The 18921-nt window shown below is 39.3% G+C and overlaps 1 protein-coding gene across 1 annotated transcript in view; it reads right to left on the bottom strand.

Annotated features, from left to right (window-relative positions):
• The window catches only part of LOC122787992 (kelch-like protein 10), a 115487-nt gene extending 97245 nt beyond the window's left edge, over positions 1–18242 (bottom strand). Inside the window, exon 1 of the mRNA XM_044054919.1 lies at positions 18109–18242. Within this exon, the coding sequence (XP_043910854.1) occupies positions 18109–18242 (134 nt within the window). The remainder of the gene's footprint in view (positions 1–18108) is intronic.
• Positions 18243–18921: the final 679 nt, after the last annotated feature.

The following is an 18921-nucleotide window of genomic DNA, read 5'->3' as shown; positions in this document are numbered from 1 at the left end:
ACCTTTCATTGTGGCTGATCTGTGTAGAGATATTTAACTTTTGAGAGCACTTGCATATTTATTTGGTGACACCATGTAGGCCACTTCTAATAGCCTTGCTCTTGGTCAAACTACCATTTGTGTTAATATTAATATTGCACAGTAAGATTGGACACCTTTAGTTAAGGGTCCTAAAGTAGCTGATTAGGAGTGACTGTTGGCAGTAGTAGCTGCCTTATAATCTGTGCTGAAGTGGGCATAGCTAGTAAATTTATGCTGGCCTTCCCCAGGTGTGTGTGTGTGTGTGTGTGTGTGTGTGTGTGTGTGTGTGTGTGTGTGTGTGTGTGTGTGTGTGTGTGTGTGTGTGTGTGTGTGTGTGTGTGTGTGTGTATATAAATCAAACCCCAAAGAGTGTGTGTGTCAGCTACTTGGGCAGGGACATGGAGCACTTGGTCACTCAGCTGAGATCTCAACTCTATAGCTATGCCAGTGGGGAGTTTTATTAAGGATCTGGAGGAAGAGGGAGAAACCAGCCCTGGACTGACTGTGGTCTCTGTGTGCTCTTAAGGGAAATTGCACTTAATGCAGAGAGCTGCATCTGGATATACTGTGCATGTACTTGTGAATGGCCCCCACTGTTGCCAATGGTGAGAACTGAGGCTACTTCATTACTGGTTGGCAGTGGTGGGTCATCACATATTAATTGGTGGGCAGTGGTGGGATTTCCACATCACATACTTATTGGCTGGCAGTGGTGGGATCACCACATCATGTATTGTGATTCAGTGGTGTGGATACTGAACTCCTGTAGCCTGTAAGCAGTGGACACTAAATAAGTTGTTTTTACTCTCAAGCAGCCACATGGTGAACCTTCAGAGTTTCCTATCACAATAGTTTTATTTATTCTTTGTTAGCTTAGTTAGTCAGGGAAAGCAGGCAAGGATATCAGCAGAGGATTATGGCAAGCTGACAATGAGTCAGATGGCTGAGATGTGCCAAGCCAAAGAACTGGTGCATACCAACCTGACCAAAGCGGAAATTATTGCAGCCTTACCACAGCTGCATCACAGACTAGCAACCAGAAAGACAGCTAGACTGGTCTTAAGGATGCACAATTCTCAGGAAATGGACGGTTCAATTTTTCCTCAGAGGACTTAAAATCTGAGTTAAAGAGACTTTAACTGGTGGCCAAACATTTGAAACTAGAATTAGCAGAGAGATTGTGGCATTTGGAGGCTGAAGAAAAGGAGAAACAGATGGAATAAGAATCAGCAGACTTCAGAGACTGAAACATCTGTAAGCTGAAGAAAATGAGAGGCAGAGGCAACATGAAAAGGAAATGCTGACTCTTTGCCAGGGTCATGGAAGTAACGGGTAAGGGAATAATTGAATTCTAGTGTCAATAAAGGGCAGTAAATTTCTTCCACAAGTTACACACGGTGATAATTTTTATAGTTTTATTCATATGTTTGAAAGGGTGTGTAAACAGTATAATGTTGATCAAGTGCTCTGGGTATGGTTCCTGACCCTCCCTTACTCCATGGTAAAGCTGTAACTGCTGTTTCTAAATTGTCTGATACTGATTACTTAAATTATAATACAGTTAAAAATTGTTTATTGGAATGCTCTTTAAGTTAACACCTGAAGCTGATAGAAAAAACTTGTGTGAGCATAGGAGCAAGGCAGATGAAAGTGTGTGTGATTATAGTGCTGAGTTAAGCACTTATTTTCATAGGTGGGTGAGTCGGTGTCAGGCCATCACTTTTGAAAAGCTGGCAGACATTTTGGTGAGGGAACAAGCCCTTAGCACTTTACCAGAGGACATGATAATGTGGTTGGCAGATAGGAAATGCAGTACCACAGATGAGTTGGGAAATAAATTAGACCCGTACCTAGCAAGTAGGGCATCATTGCACAGGAAAGGGATACTCAGTGCTGCACATGGGTATAAGGGAACCCATGGTGGGCAGCCTAAATGGCCCCAACACCAGTAACAAGGGAAGCCAGTAGTTCAGGTACACAGCCAGGATCAATGGTTAAATGTTTTAAATGTAACCACTGGTGCCATGTAGTATATAGCTGTCCATGGAGGCAAGGTGGTGAACAAAATGTAGAGGAGACAGCAAGTGAGAATAACAGAATGCCAGTGGTAAGTTGTCTGGAGACAACAAGGGTGCCAAACTACCACAAGAGTTTCCTATCTTAGTAGATGGGAAATAGGTCACTGGTAAGAGAGAGACATGCCCTCTGACCTAACCTCTGTAAAGCCTGCAATGGTTAAAGAGGAGGACTACTTGCTTGGGAAGTCTACTCCAGTCAGAGCTTTAAGAGGGACCCCATTCCAAATACTTTTGGATAGAGTTCACCTTGACTGGGAGGGTGGAAAAGGAAGCAAGCACATAGGTGTGTTTGAGGATATCCCTGCAGATGTACTGATAGGGAATGATTGGCACATCATGATGGGCACATCTTGTGCCAATAGCTACGCCAACCTGGTTATGGCACTATGGGAAGAACAAAAACTTTTCCAACTGGGTTACTTTAAAAAATACGTCAGTTTTTATAGTCGTTTTGTTGATGATTTGTTCTTTCTTTGGGCAGGGAGTGAAGGAGAGTTAAAAATTTTTTTGCGGCAGGTAAATTCATTATCATATTTTTTTAAATTTACAATGACAGTATCTACGCATTATATTGTTTTTTTGGATATATCTATTCAAAGTTTAAGTAATGGTAGACTTAACACGGGCATCCATAGGAAATTGTGTCACAAAAATACTTTATTACATAGGCATAGCATGCACCCTAACTATGTCTTTAGTAACATCATAAAGGGACAAGCAATTTGTGCATCCAGGCTGAATTCTGCTCAGACTAACTTTGAAATAGAATTAGGGAATTTACATGAAAGACTGGTAGATAGGAAGTATAGAACAAAAGAAATTGATGCTGGTTTTCAGTACATTGAGAGCCTTAGATTAAATAGGGCATGTCCCATCTTCTCAGAACAAGGCAATGAATTTTATAGGGCTGCTAGGACCGATATACCTTTAAATAAAGTGAAACAACAGAAAATATCATTATTTTACACACAAGATATTCAACAAACTAAGGAGATTTTTTATAAACATTGGAATATTTTAACAGTTGATACGGTTATCAAGGCGATTGTTGGTGAACAGCCACAGTTTCTTTTTAGAAACAAGAAGAATTTACATAGACTTTTATGTTTTCCTGGTCAGGAACCTCCTTTTGGAAGTATTGATTATACTGGCACTAAACCATGTAATAGATGTAATTTCTGCTCTTATATTTCTGTTATTAACATGTTTATACACCCTATTACATCTAAAGTGTTTTCATTTAATATTAATGCAAACTGTAATGTAGTTTATCTTGCTACATGCCTATCCTGTCCTGCCTTCTACGTCGGTAAAACCGACAGGAGGCTTAAGGATAGAATAAGGGAGCATTCATACCAAATTCGTACTAAATCTAATATTAATGCACTTTCAAAACATGTTTTAGAGAATGATGATACACATACATTTAAGATTTCTAGTTATGTATGTCAATGTACCCAGTATTAGAGGTGGTGACCTCAGAAATCATACTGAACAAATAGAAACTAGCTGGATTATTAGGTTACAAGCACATTCTTATCCTGGTCTCAATGACAAAATTCCATTAAAACCAGCGCTTAAGAATAGGAGAATTAGTTATAGATAAATTTGTTAGAGTTCTCTTTTTATAAAGTTTTTTATATAAAGTATTTATAAATACATAATTTTTTATGCATTTTGATGGTTTATTTAGCGTTTTGATTGATTTGTTTTACCAATGCTTTTACTACATTATATAGTATATTCATTTATGTAGTTAATTGATTGTTGATTATGCCCATTAACTAATTATGTTTAAATATATATAAGGTGTCTTCTGTAATTCTGTATTTTTAATGGTTTGAAAAAGCCGCTTGTCAAAAGTGCTTACCGGACGTATGTTAATAAAGGAATTTGCTATTTCCAGTGTATAAGATGGTATTGAGCTCTTAATTTGAAGGTGACATTATACATGGTCTGAAGAGACTCCTTGCAACCTGATAATAGCTTAAAGGAAGTTTTTTGAAACACAAGTTTGGAATACTAATTTCATTGCTGAGGACTTATTTGTGTTCTCTTATGTGCTGTATTGCCACCATTGTTGTGGTAATTACCTTGAATGGACTAGTCTGAATAGACTTGAACTATTACCATTATTCGAACTTGAATAGTGCTTTTTATACGAACAAAGTGCCTGGTTTTTGACCTTGAGCAAGTGTTTTATTTTATACTTTATAGGCTATGCCATAAAGATGTTTCAGTGCAGTTAGAGACACAAAGTCTGTACTTGGAAGCTTTCTATAGTGTTTCTAGGGTGAACTAATTGCTACTTTGGAAGATTGAAAGAATGTAATTGTTTTATGACTTCCAGCATCTGCCAAAGATCTGAGCAAAAGCCCTTGTATGAGTATTTTTACAGGTAGGTGCTAAATACTGCCAGCTTTAGCAATGGGGTTTGCATGAGAACTGCAAGCTATCCCAGTAGTAATATTTTAGATATTATTTTGAGAAGTCTGTTACTGAGACAGAGCATTCTGCATTCTGTCTTGGACTTGACAAAAAACATTCACCATATCTGCCTTGCTCTAATATTAAGTTACTAGGTAATAGTATAATTCTCTTAGATACAGTCAGGAATATAACGAAGCTTAGTTTAGATTTTGTTTTTCTTTATTTGTGTGAGCCTGTACTGCAATGTTATTTTAACAATTTCCTGTGATTTTGAAATCTGATGCCACCGTGAATATATATATTTAGTATTATCTTGTTCTTTTATTATTTATTATTAAATATATTTAAACATTTCATTGTGACTGATCTGTGTATAGATGTTTAAGTTTTGAGAGTACTTGCATATTTATTTGGCGACACTGTGTGGGCCAGTCCTAATAGCCTTGCTGTTGGTCAAACTACCATTTGTGTTAATATTAATATTACACAGTAAGACTGGACGCCCTTTGTTAAGGGCCCTAAAGTAGCTGATAAGGAGTGACTGGTGGCAGTGGTAACTACATTATAGTCTGGGGACACGAAGCATAGGTTGGACAGAGAGGGGTGCTGGAGGTTTTGGCTTGGTCACTCAGCTGAGATCTCAACTCTATAGCTGTCTCAGTGGGGAGTCTTACTGGGGATCTGGAGGAAGAGGGAGAAACCAGCCCCGTACTGACTGTGGTCTTTGTGTGCTCTTAAGGGAAATTGCACTTGATGCAGAGAGCTGCATCTGGAAATACTGGGTGTGTACCTGTTAGCCTCTCAGTGAATGCCCCCCCATTGCCAGTGGCGAGGATTGAGACTCCTTGTTTACTGGTTGGTAGTGGTGGGTCATCACACTAGATATCAGAAAATTCTGCCCCTGTGCATAACGAACCACTGTCAGAGATGCTGGGACTTAACTAGGACATAACATGGCTCTTATATACACTGAAATGAGAAAGAAGCTCTTCCCTTCATTATATGCATTGTTTTTATAGAGAAACTATAACTTTATGAAAAAACAGATATCTTTCCTACATGAGAGCCTGAAGCTCCTAGCTCCTACATGCAAAGGTAATAGCTAAACTACACACTAGTCAACACCCTAAACCTACTGTCCAAACTACTGGAGCATGTCATTCACAAATGATTAACTATCTGAATAAATACAATCTTCTTACAATCCTACAATGTGGAACAGGCTACAGCATTCAAACTGCCTTCTTAAAAAATCATGATAAATGACATCAGGCAGCAGCAGCAATATTTATGAACCTCTCTAAAGCCTTTGACATAGTCTTACACTGTCTTAATAAGCAGACTTCAAACCACAAGCTGTAGCCAACCAGTACCTTGTAATACACTTAATCTGTATTATTTAATATATATGCTGTGCCAGTGGTCAACAGCTGGCATATACATCTTTGATGCTGAAAGATTAGAAGACTGAGGGTTCTATTCCCACAACAGGAAATTTGATTTATTTTTCCAGTACTGATACTGCAATACAGTATAAAGAGGGTCCTGCATTTGTGTGTGTGTGTGTGTGTGTGTGTGTGTGTGTGTGTGTGTGTGTGTGTGTGTGTGTGTGTGTGTGTGTGTGTGTGTGTGTGTGTGTGTTCCTTCAAATGACATGGCCCTATCCGTCTGTTGTGGTAAATCAGGTGGATGTAAAAAATCCCATTGCACTTACTGAAAACAGCAAGGAAATGTTCACAGTACCTATGCCAAATTTCCTCTTGTGTAAATGCCACTACAGGTCTCCCCTGAAATAAGTCATAGGCCTAGTGGGACTAACTTGGCCAAAAAATCTAAATAAAACGTATTGTTTTATTCAATTTCTCAGCTGACTATATTTTTTTCTTTAATCACTGCAATTTATTTTATGTCTTATTGTTCATATTTCATTACCCACACACACACACACACACACACACACACACACACACACACATACACGACGTCCATGTATATATATATATATATATATATATATATATATATATATATATATATATATATATATACACATATATATATATATATATATATATATATATATCAGTATATTTCATCTGCATTACTTTCCAATGCATATTTTATTATATTAATATTGCATTTGTGTTCTTCATATGGAACACTGATGCAGTAGCCTAAGCTATGTGAGTTATATCCTGCTTAGGATATAAGTGGCCAGTTTCTGAAGCTTCAAGGCACCTGCTACATGTCAAAAGAGTTAGTCAGCTTGAGTTGAGCTGACTTAAAAATAAGTTTTGGGGCCATGCCATTCAAAAATTTCCTGCCACTGAAGACAGTGCTCCTCTGCAGGCTTTTGAAGATCAACAGTCATCTGTCACTGTACTACTGACAGACAGATAAGTTCCCTTCAGGGGAAAAACTTCCACTTATCTTTTTATGACAGAAACTGCACTTTTTCTGGCAAATGTTAATTTTTAATGCTTTAAAAAAGTATTTTGATGACTGTTATGTCACTTTGTATTACTTTTAAACAGCAGCATCCCTTTTTTTTTACTTTTCTGGTAAAGTTTGCTAAAACTTATTTTACACTACTTTTTCTACAGAAAAAATGTATTTATTTTACTTTTGGGGCCAGGTGAGTGTTAAGTGTTTTTTTACTGTGTTTTAGCAAGGCAATGTTACTTTTTTAATGCTTACCTGTTTTACTGACCAGTGCTGCTAGGCTTCCACATGAATCAGTCACCTCTTTCAGCTTAACCATGGAACAACCTACCAGTTTCTCAGTTTTTCCTTCTTCCAGCCACAAAAGAACAACATTGTTTAACAGTGTTTGCCAACAAAGCAGGCTGCTAAAGTGCTTCAGTCACAGGTGGGTGACTGCTGTGGCCAAATCTGGCTCCATGGATCAGTCATCTTTTCCTTGGGTCCTGCTGATGTAGTCTCTACACCGACATGGACCAGGGGTTATACATATTCACTGTGACTGTTGAGTCCCCTTGGTGGGCAAGGAAGAAAAACTCTTATTGGTCCTGGAAGAAGGTACAGAGAACACTATCCTAGGGAGGTCTTTGTTGGCAAAACTGGGTTTGTTTCTTCAGAAATTCCTGTCAAAAATAAATAATTAAACATATGCCTTATAGGTTCATAGGTACATAGGTCAGTACTAGGCTAACTGCTGTTGTGGGCTATTTGAAGCCTAGCCAATTATCCCATTTGAGAAAAAACCCTGCACCTTGTGTTTGTAAGGCAAAATACTTTAACCATTATGCCAAACTTAAACCCCTCTCCTGCCTTGGTTTCTCTGGGCAGGAGTTATTTTTTTGAAGGGCTTAGTTTAGGGTTTAATGCAGGCTCTTAACCTTTCCTGTATGGCTATTTCTGATAAAAGAGAAATAGAGATTCAAGAGATTAAACTTCTAAATGATTTTGAAGGGACAGTTTGTTTTTATGTCTCCACAGCTTTCTGATTTTGATGCTGAAGAGACTGAGTTTGGGTCAGTCTCTTTGAAGGATTCTCTTTTTCTGTTTCCAGAATTAAACAGATTTTTTACCAGGAAAGCAGTGATGTTTTTCTGTCCCTCAGAAAGTATTACGATCCTTCTCCTACTCCTTCTGTTCTTTCTGCTTGGGAGGATGTTTTTCCCATAGCCTGTATCTTGTCTGACAACCAATCTGCTGTCCCCTAGAAAAGCATACAGAATGTAAAAATCCTTTTTCTTTAAAGTTTTATACAATCAACCAAGCTATTACTTTTCTGAACCTAACTGCTGTAAAACATTTAGTTAACTCTAATCCCTCTCCTTTTTAAAAGAGTGAGAAGGCTATTTATAGACTGGGGGAAGTGTATTCGGCAACACTTGTTTTTGCAGTTCTCAGCTGTCAAGCTTGTTTTTATGCTTGTGCGCTTCTTTTGTGAATTAGACTAACGTTTTTTGGCATCTGTTCCCACGTCTGAAGAGAAATTCTGCTTTGTGTAATCTGGTTTATTCTCTTTCTCAAGTGGCTATCCACTGCTTGAAACATACTTAAGATTTTGTTGATGCCACTTTCAAGGCTGTTGCCACTGAAACTGTTATGTGGTTTGCGTGGTTGTGTTCTCAAAACCTTCCAGAAGATGTTAAAAATGATGTTCTGATTTCTCCCTTGGATAGACAGTTTTGGACCATCTGCTGCAGAGATCCTTAAGAAGGATGATAAGACATATGCTGATTAATGGGTTCTCTCATTTTTTATGCCTTCCTTCTCCAAGATGGCCAAGAGATTTAATGCTCCCCCGCTACCTTTTCTCAAGGCAAAATAAATAGACCCAACTAGCTGCTGGTAAGTAAATGTTTAAAAAGCTATAGCAGTGAGTTTCCAAAACCAGTGAAACCCCTTAGAACTAAGGACAGTCTAATAAGTCAGTATGACTATTTACAATATTCTCTCCACCATGGTAAACCCTAAATCCATCAAAGTTATTTATTTATTTTTTTTGCAGTGGGGGTCTCTCCCTCCTTATTGAGGTATTCCCCTTCATTGGTTTGTCTTAGCTCTTCTTTTATGTGCGGCAGATAAGCTGAGCAGGATAGGGACAGGCATTCATGAATAAAAATTGTATTAGGATATCATCCAAGAATTAACCAGTTGTGAGGAATACCTCAGATAGATTTTTATCTCCATTCTCAACTATCAGATGGTGGAATTCTGTTCCAGGTGCCCATGCCTGGAATACAGATGCTTTTTCTTTTTCTTACACAGGACTTTTCCTTATAATTTTTCACCCTTTCCAATAACATTCAGAGTTATTCTGAATATTCAGAAGCACTGTCCAGTAATCATTGTAGTGACTCCCTTCTGGCCCAAGCAACAGTGGCTCTCCCTTCATTTGAAATGGCCAGAGGCAGTTAACACAGTTCCTCACAGACTGGATCTACTCACAAGAGCAGAGGTGTTTGTTACATCCCAATCATAACAACTAGAACTGACTGCCTGGATGGCAAAATCTTTATACCTTATAGGAACCTTTTTTATAAGAATATCCAGCAGGCATTAAAGGAGGCAACAAATCCTGCTACTAGTCAACCATATATTAGTAACTGGAAAAAGGTTTTCTAGTTGGTGACAAAAAAAAAGAACCAGCACCTATTTAGGGCCAATGCTTCTGCTTTCAGCTTTTCCCAGTTAGGGGTCACCACAGCAGATCACCTGTCTGTTCCTGATTGGCAGTGAAGTTTTATAGTGTCAAGTTGCCAGCCCAGCACCCAACCTTCCATAGAAGGCACACACACAACAGCCAATTTAGAGTGTCCAATCCACCTACAGCATGCCTTTGGAATGAAACCAGAGCACCTGGAGGAAACCCATGTGACCACAGGGAGGACATGCAGACTCCACACAGAAGGCACCCCAGCCAAGGATTGAACCAGAGAACCTCTTGCTGTGAGGCAGCAATGTTAACCACTGCACCACCATGGCTGTCCAATTTAGGGCCAATGCTTCTCTGGCTCTCTATTATTTGTGTGAGTTACTATCCCATGACCTATCTTTCTCTTCAGTCAAGGTTCATTTATTGATCATTTCAGCATGTCTGCTACTGGATCCTCCTCTTTCAATGCAGTCTCAAGCAAAAATGTTTTTGAAGGAGGTTTTGCATATAAAGTCTCATAGAATTCAGATGGCTCTTCACTGGGACCTTAATTTTGTGTTTTAACTAACATTTGCTCTATTTAAATCAGCTCATCAGGCTGTATTGAGGTTCTTGACATGGAAAGCAGTGCTCTGACCTAATTCAAGAGTAACTGACTTGCAAGCTATTATGGTAGGTCAACCTTATTTTATTTTCCACACAGACAGACTTTCTTTAAGAACTAGTACTTTATTTATGCTAATAGTGGTATCTGAGTTTACCTTTTACCAAGTTTTCCATCTACTTTTCTACCTTCCAGAACCTAATATGAGAGAGAACGGATTTTTCATACCTTAGATGTTCACAGACAATTCAGGTACTATCGTGACACAACAAAATCTTGCAGGATCTCTGATCTGTTGTTCTTTCTTGAAAAGGTAAAAAAATGGTGGTGGGGGGCAACCTATGTCAATTCCCACTTTTCCAAATAGTTGTCTCATGCTATTAAATTTTGTTGTACCTAAAATAACAAAACTATTCCAGGCAGGGTCAAGGCTCATCTTACCAAGGCCTTGGTTTCACCTGTGACTTTTTGGAAAGGGTTGTATTTTAGAAGCATTCCAAAAACAGCAATTTGGTCCTCTATGTACACTTTTACAAAGAACTATAAACTAGATTCCTCCTCCAGGTCTAAGACAGGCTTTGCTAGAACCATTCTCTAGGGGGTTGTGAACCCTCATCCTTCCTTCTCCCAGTCAGTATAAATATGGTAATCTACCCATGTAGCTTAGGCTACTGCAGCAATGATTTATATGAAGAGCATAGTACAATTGTGTAAGTAAATGTAACAGTAGATGTTCGAATTACCACTGCTGCAGTAGCCACTCCCTCTCTTGACCCACCTTGTTTTTGTATGTTTTAATGCCAAGGTCTAGCCATTTATTGTTTTTATTTTCCTAGCATCATCCTTCTCAGGGCTTTAGCATATCTTTCTCTGTTGAATGAAAATTCTAAATGGCTTAACATGCAAACCTGTCTTTTTACTCAACTCAGCTTGAGCTTATTAATGGTTTGAAACATGGAAGGTGCCCTGAAGCTTTGGAAGCTGGCTGTTATATCCTCAGCAGGAAATAACCCATATCTCTTAGGCTACTGTAGTAGTGATCATTCAGATAACTGCGGTAACAGCAAGTTTACTATACTTTCATGTGCGTTGCTTCTTATGAATTTTATTTTTTTTACAATTTTTTTTTAGTGCTGTTACTGGGTGCTTCACCCTCAGGTACCCTCTACAAATAGGCCTAGTCTAGCAGCTAACAATAAATTAATTAAGTTCAGATTCACTATCAATGTTGGGAAGGCTTACAGGAACCTCGTCTGCCACAGGATCAACAAAATACTCATTATTATCTTACCTTTTCCTTGTGTCATTGAGCAGAAAAGAGGAAAATCATATTTCTGAGAAGCAAGTAAGTCACAACATCTGGAGTGCCCTACTTCATGAAGTTCAGGACTAGATGTCATTTATGAATCTGAAGTACTAGCAGAAGACTGGAGAAATGGCTCAGGAAGTGCATCAGCTCACTCACATCCATGGGGAAGTAAACTTCTGAGTGAAGTGCCTATGCCTGTGAACAACTGACAGATTAGCATTACTTCCCCCGCATGGAGAGTTTGACTTTGTGTCCCTTAACCTATTGAGATACCATATGTCAGACTGGTTGTCTAACCAAATGAAGGGAGGCCTAATAGAATCTTTGTCTCCAAGGCCAGAAAGACAGCTGAAAGCTTCAAATGGCTGAAATTGAGCCCCCTGTCTGGGGAAAGTGCACACCTTTAACCATGTGAGAACAGAGGTGGGCTGCCCACCCTACTAGAGAAGCACCCATCATCATATAACAGCTTAGGAAGTAGGAAGAAAAGCCCCCCCCCCCCCCCAAGAGGTACTGCTCTAAGGTCTACTGATAAGGTTGTCACCAGGAAGAGATCTGTGAGTGTGTGGCAGTGTTGCAGCCACTGACATTTCATAGCCCACTGCAACATCACATCCTCAGGTATTCAAATAATGATATGATAACAATGACTGCTATTAGATCTAGAATGATGAAAATGGTTGCTATTAGACCCATAAGACATAGTAGAATCAGATCCAGGAACCTGCACTGCATCCTTATCCAGACAAAGGTCATGACCCTCGTGGATCATTTTCCTGGGCAGAAATTGCTGACAGAGTGGCCATCTTTGCAGCTATGAAGGCTATGCTCCGAGAAGGAGACAAAGACAATGGCTCCTAGGATATGGTCACACCTCCAGGACTGCAGCCATCAATGTGTCAGCTAAAGGGATGATTCCATGGAGTCCTTAGATAAGACTACAAGCAGCTAGTCATTCAGACAGAGGAAAAAAGGTAGGACCTTTTATTGCAAGGTTTCTGGCACTATGACAAGCACTTTTGTAAATACTCTGGGCATTGAAGAAAATCCAAATGGCACCCCATTGTAGCAGAAGTGATATCATACAGAGAAAATTGGAGGAATCTCCTGTGGGGTTGTTAATTTTAATGTCTGACAATATCCATCATATCCAGTGACTGTGACACTGTCCTGGAACCCTGCAGCATCAAGGGAAAAAGACGGTTTGCCATCTAGAACTGGACATATGGCGGGTTATGGCTGAAACTGCTAACATCCCAAATGGAATATGAAAAGTCCATCCCTTTTCCAAATATGGGACAGACTAGCCCCTTTCAGCAGTATATTCTAAGACTCTTCCAAGAGCTCTTCTGTGATATAATAATCCATTAGTAGACCTCTTCCTAGAGTCAGGACCTGTAAGCTCCACAATGGGGCCAAAATGTGGCCACGTCTAAAACTATGACTCTCCATGCTATTGCATCCTTAAAACTTACCTTTCCCACAGGCAGCCTCAGACGTTCCCTATTATATGATTGAAGACTCATTCATTCGAATGCATCTTGATCAAACTTGAAAGCATGAAATGGCAAAATACCGAAATGGCATATTAGCAAATTCTTTCCCTGGGAAAGAAATCGCTTGGCCGCCTTCATTATTTTGCATTTTCGTCACGGTAGTGCGATCTTGGAGTTGGTATATTTAAGTAGGGGGGTGTGGGTGGCACAGCCCCTCATGTCGGGGGGGGTGGGGGTGAAGCCCTCCACTTTATGTAATGTTTTAAAATTTTGTTTTTTTTTTCATTTTTGGAACAGTGATTTTTTTCCCTGGGAAAAAATCGCTGTTCTAAGTGTTCGGTATTGTAAGCTTTTGCTTACATGGGTTTGATAAATCAGCGTTCGCTTTTTTAAGCATTCACTGAATTAATATAGACTTGTCTCAGAATGGTGTCAAAGGTATGGAAGCTTAGATGGTGGATTCATCATGTCATGACACAGCTTGCGAAGAAGGGGGGGACATGTGATTCTTAAGCACTGCATATTCCTCAAGAGGTGAGGTGGATTCTGCTATTTCACACCTGCATTACTCAGTGAAGAAGAAGGAGAGATATCAGGGATGTTATAAAGACTGTTCAGAGTAATGGGTGTCAGCTTCTCATCAAGAGAAAATCAATGGCATCCTAAGAGGCCTGGCCAAAAACCACCAACCTTCTTGAAACTGGCAACCAGGATGTTTTTTTTCTGAGAGCCCTCTTAAAAAAGGAGGCCCTCAGCCAATCCATTCAGTGCAGCTGCACCTTTTCAAAACAATACCCAAATCAACACATACAGCCACATCTCATGGAGCCTCTACGTCTAAGCCCATAAGGCAAGCCACCACACAATCCAACATTCTGGTCATTGGAGGTTCCATTTTGAGACAGAATGATGTTCCTCTCACCAGGCTGAGTAAGGAGAAAAACACAATCAGTTGCTTATCAGGGGCCAGGATCAGCCACATTATGCACACAGTTAGGTCACTGGACTGCAAGTACTAATATGACTCAGTCATAGTCCATGTGGGTGTAAGGGACCTGAGCTGTACCTCCCTAGGCTATATGAATAGAGACAACGTGGAGCTCTCAGAATATGTGTCCCAGTTTGATATGAGCCTAGCATTCAGCAGCATTATACCTTCTCCAAGGATGATGCCACAGTATGAACAGAAGATTATAGAGTTTAATAATTGAATAAGTTCCTTGTGTCATTCTAATAGGATGCAATATTTGTCAGCAAGGAAGGAGATGGTCAAAAGAGCACACTGCTTTGCCAGGGATGGTCTGTACCTCTCCTCTCTAGGCTTTTGAATATTAGCTAAAAAATCGTCCTCCCCAAAAGTGCCTTTTTTAGGCAATGTCAAACTGAAAGTACTCCCGACATAGCAAACCAAAAAAATCTAAAGGTGTTACTGCTTAGTGTTAGGAGTCTAAACAACAAAGACTCCCTGAACAAGATTGTCAATATATCCACCAGGGGTACAAACATACTGGATCTGATACTCAACAATAAGGGACAGTGTTGCACACCCCTAGTGTAATGTCTTCTCTGGTAAGTTGAGACTGCAAAATGATCTTCTTTGAAGTAAAATAAGATCGGGAACCCTAGATAACCCTAGACTATTCAGAAACTAGTCTAAGGCTAACTTCCTACTATTAAGTGACAACCTGGAAAAATGTCAAGCCCCCATAAAGCCTGAGAACAATGCTGCCTATGGGGAACTGTTCACAGAAACCCTATACAAGTATGTTAACAGCTGTATAGAGGCAGTAGTACCCACCAGGAAGAAGTACAGAAAAAACTCAAAAAACAGGCAACCTTGTGAAATCACAGAATCAGCAGATTGTATAACAGAAGGAAAAAAAAATCATGGCAAAAATTAGGAGGTCAAGCACCCAGCAGGATAAAAGCACTCTCATCAAACTAAACTAACAGTTCAGTGGGCAAATAAAGTCTACCAAAGCCAAATTTGAGGCAAAGTTAGCCTCCCAGACCAAGGGCAACCACAAGGCATTATTTAGCTATGACCGAAATCTCAAAGGCAATACACAATTGTGTGCAGAGCTCATTGTTAATGGAGCCACCTATACTGAGCAAGAAGATATAGCAAATCTATTGGCCAACAAATTCAGCTCCAACTTTACTCCTCTCTCTCCCCCATCAACCTTCCCTCAGGAAATACCATCAGATATAATTCCCCCTGCTATTAGTAGATAACAGGTCCTTAATGTTATCTCTAAGACCAAGGACACCACATCAATGGGCCCAGACAATATCCCAGGATGACTTCTAAGTAGCATGAAACATGATCTATCAGGATCTCTGAAATTGCAATTAAATATATCCTCCAAACAGGCTTCATACCTCATGAATAGACAACAGCCATCCCTCTGCACAAAGGAAAGCCATCTACAGACCCTGGGAACTACAGATCCATACGACTCATTAGTCTCATATGCAGGGCCATGGAAAGAATTATCATGAGAATTATCAATAATGATATAGGAAACCTCCAGACACTTGACCCAACACAATTTGGCTTTGCCAGGGGCAGGTCATGCCTACTCAACCTGGTGAACTTATTTGAGAATGTCACCAAAGCAATGGATAAGGGCAAAATGGTTCACACTACCAACCCTGGCCAGGCCAAGGCATTTGATGCAATACCCAACTTGGGTATTGTTGACAAACTCAAATAGGTTACTTATAAACTTTTATGTAACCTGGTGGATAGTTAATTGGCTCACAGGTAGAACACAGGAAGTTGTAATTGGTGAGTCCACTTCTTCAAAGAGGCCAGTGACAAGCGGAATCCCTCAGGGATTGGTCCTGGGACTGCTACTTTTTGACTTTTATTTCTCTGAAGTCAAAGCCAATGTCAATGGCCTCTGGCTGACTAAATTTTTAGATGATTGAAAATTAGTAGCAGTCATAGAATCCCCTACTAACACAAATGTTCTCCAGGAAGGGCTGACACATACAAATAACTGATATCAGAGCCATGGACTAAAACTAAATGCCAGGATATGCATAATAGTATCCTTCAAGAAGTCATCCACCCCTGGTAACTATGATACTGACAACACTCCCATAAGAGTTGGCCCAGTAGTCATGGACTTGATGGGCCACACACAGACAGTAATCTAGTCGTTGACCATCGTGTGTCTACAGTAGTAAGGAAATTATTCTATGCTGTGCAACTTATAAACAAAGGTATGGCATCTAGGTCCAAGGAAGTCATCATTCCCCTGTATTTGGCATTTATCAGACCTATCACTGAGTACAAGGCTCCTTTTGGTATGTACCTAAACAGGCACATCCAAAAATTAGAACATCCATAGAGGCTCCTCACTAAAAGAATACAGGGCGTAAGTAACATGTCCTTTGCAGACTGCCTCAAAGTCCTATCCTGTACTCTGTCTCTTACAGGCTGTTGAGAAGAGATTTATGTCTGTCACACAAGGCATTGCCAGACCCCACCCTGATGGGCCTCTTGCATAGCTACAAAACACCAAAAACATCACAAGACTCGATTATGGCTTAAAAATAAACAATCCAACCATATCCACAAAACAAACAGCAGCAGAATTACCCATTTTAAAGAATTAAACCATGCTTGTGATATAAATAGGAACACCTGCATGTATCCCAGAGAGTATCCCTTCTCTGGAACATCCACGTGAAGCAGAGTTCCTCCCTAACCCAATTCAATTATAACTTGGACAATTGGATGGGGAACAAGAAATTCATCCCTGGTTTGGCACCTATGTCTCAAATGGACGCAGGCAGCCTGTAAGTGGTTCATCTCCCAAGCTCCTGTTTACACTAATCAAGATTATCATAACTTGTCAGAAATTTGGGATGCAGGGCTAATCTTAAAAAGGCCCTTGTGGTTGTTAGACTAGTAAATGTCTATGAACCTATGAAGGTACATATCTAAGCCTCTGATCCTGGCTATAGCTTCAGCACAGTGAGAACTGTAACAAGCTATATGGGAAACCACTGCAGACACTGCTGACTGAATCTAATTAAGATCCTCCTTAAAAAACAGATTCAAGGAGGTCTGCAAGTTTCTCTGGTGTGCAGGCCACTGGTTAGGTGTGGAATTCAGACATGTGAGACTGCTGTCTGGGACATCCAATAAGAGTCAGTTCAGAGATGCTTCGTTAATGACTTACTACATTCAGCTGGGGGCTTGAACAGGGTGTTCATCTTATTAAGGGCCACGCTTGCTGAATCTGGTATCTCTAGACAGCAAACCGCTTCTACCAAAACCTCTAGTCTTGCTTTTTACAAAACATCCTTTTAAATTGAATCTCCTTTTGTTTACATTGTTCATGCTTTGTCTGTTATGCCCAGTGATAATTACAAATCAGAAGTCCATCTGTTGCCCTTTATTTGGATCACTTACATGTCAAATAAGCTCTGTATGTCTTTCCATACTACATGCAACCATCATTTCTCCCTGCAAAATTATCAATAAATGTGAGGAAATTAAAAATGTTCTAGATAACTAACATATTTGAGGGTTACAGATGCCTGATTCTTTAAAGTCTGTTAAGCTAAATAAAGTGTTTCACCACAAAGTCCTTGTCATGGAATTCAGTGTGGAAATGGAAAGAAATAAAATCCTGAAAAATATTAATTTATACGGTTTACAAATAATTTGTTCCTTAAAGTTTTCTTTATAACTTCGCAAAGAAATGTTATTCAGAAAACTGTCAAGAAAATTGATTTTATAGCATCCATATGCACATTCAGTAAAAACAGCAGGGGGGAAAAAGAAAGAAAACTGTCTCAAGTTCACATTCAGATGTTTCATTTCCCATGTTATTCATAACAGGATTTTATAATTTTAAAAAGTTTAGAAATAGTTTGCCATCTTTTGCATAGTTCATGTTAAGGAAGCTACTGTGAGGCAAAGCTACTGTCTCAGATTAATTTAATTTTTATTTAGCTTCCAGCTTTACTAGATTTCTAAAATGTTTAATTTGTTATGTTCACTTGTGAAGTTTATAACAAACCTAAAATAAGAACCGCAGCTACACATGATATTCTTGTGAGCCTTAAACTCTTTTCCAGCAACCACAATAATTACATCACAGAGTATACCATCCAGTCTGAATTTATTGAAGATGTCAAAACCCATGGAGCTCATCTCTACTTTGAAGGTCAGATGTTGCTATTTAAATTTTCTGTGCACAAATATTTTTTTCTTTAATGAAAGATCCCAGAACTCGTTGCTTGTGTATTCTCCTGACTTAACAAGATCTTGGGGTTTGTACTAATCTTATTTTGCAAGTTCTAGAATGCTTCGATTACTGACATCAGACTTTTCTGTGTGACATTCTAGAACATCTTCAGTACACTGCAAACTACAGAAATAAGGCTTATAAGATCAGAAATGTCTTTCTTTCGGCTTTTCCCAGTTAGGGGTCACCACAGCAGAACTCCGGTCTGCTAATGGCTGGCAGTGAATTTTTACGGTGGCGAGTTGCCAGCCTGGCACCCAACCTTCAAGGAAGGCACACCCACCTACCTGCTTGTCTTTTTTAAAGTGAATTCGACCACAGGGCGGACATGCAGACTCCACACAGAAGGCACGCCAGCCAAGAATCGAACCCGAGAGCATTATCGCAGCACAGAACATAACTATATATATATATATATATATATATATATATATATATATATATATATATATATATATATACACACACACACACACATATATATATATATATATATATATATATATATATATACACACACACACACATATATATATATATATATATATATATATATATATATATATATATATATATACATATATA

The sequence above is a fragment of the Protopterus annectens genome, chromosome 13.part0 (assembly GCF_019279795.1).
Source record: "Protopterus annectens isolate FY-2018-M chromosome 13.part0, PAN1.0, whole genome shotgun sequence".
NCBI classification, from domain to species: Eukaryota; Metazoa; Chordata; order Ceratodontiformes; family Protopteridae; genus Protopterus; species Protopterus annectens.
This window is presented reverse-complemented; position numbering and strand designations above follow the sequence as displayed.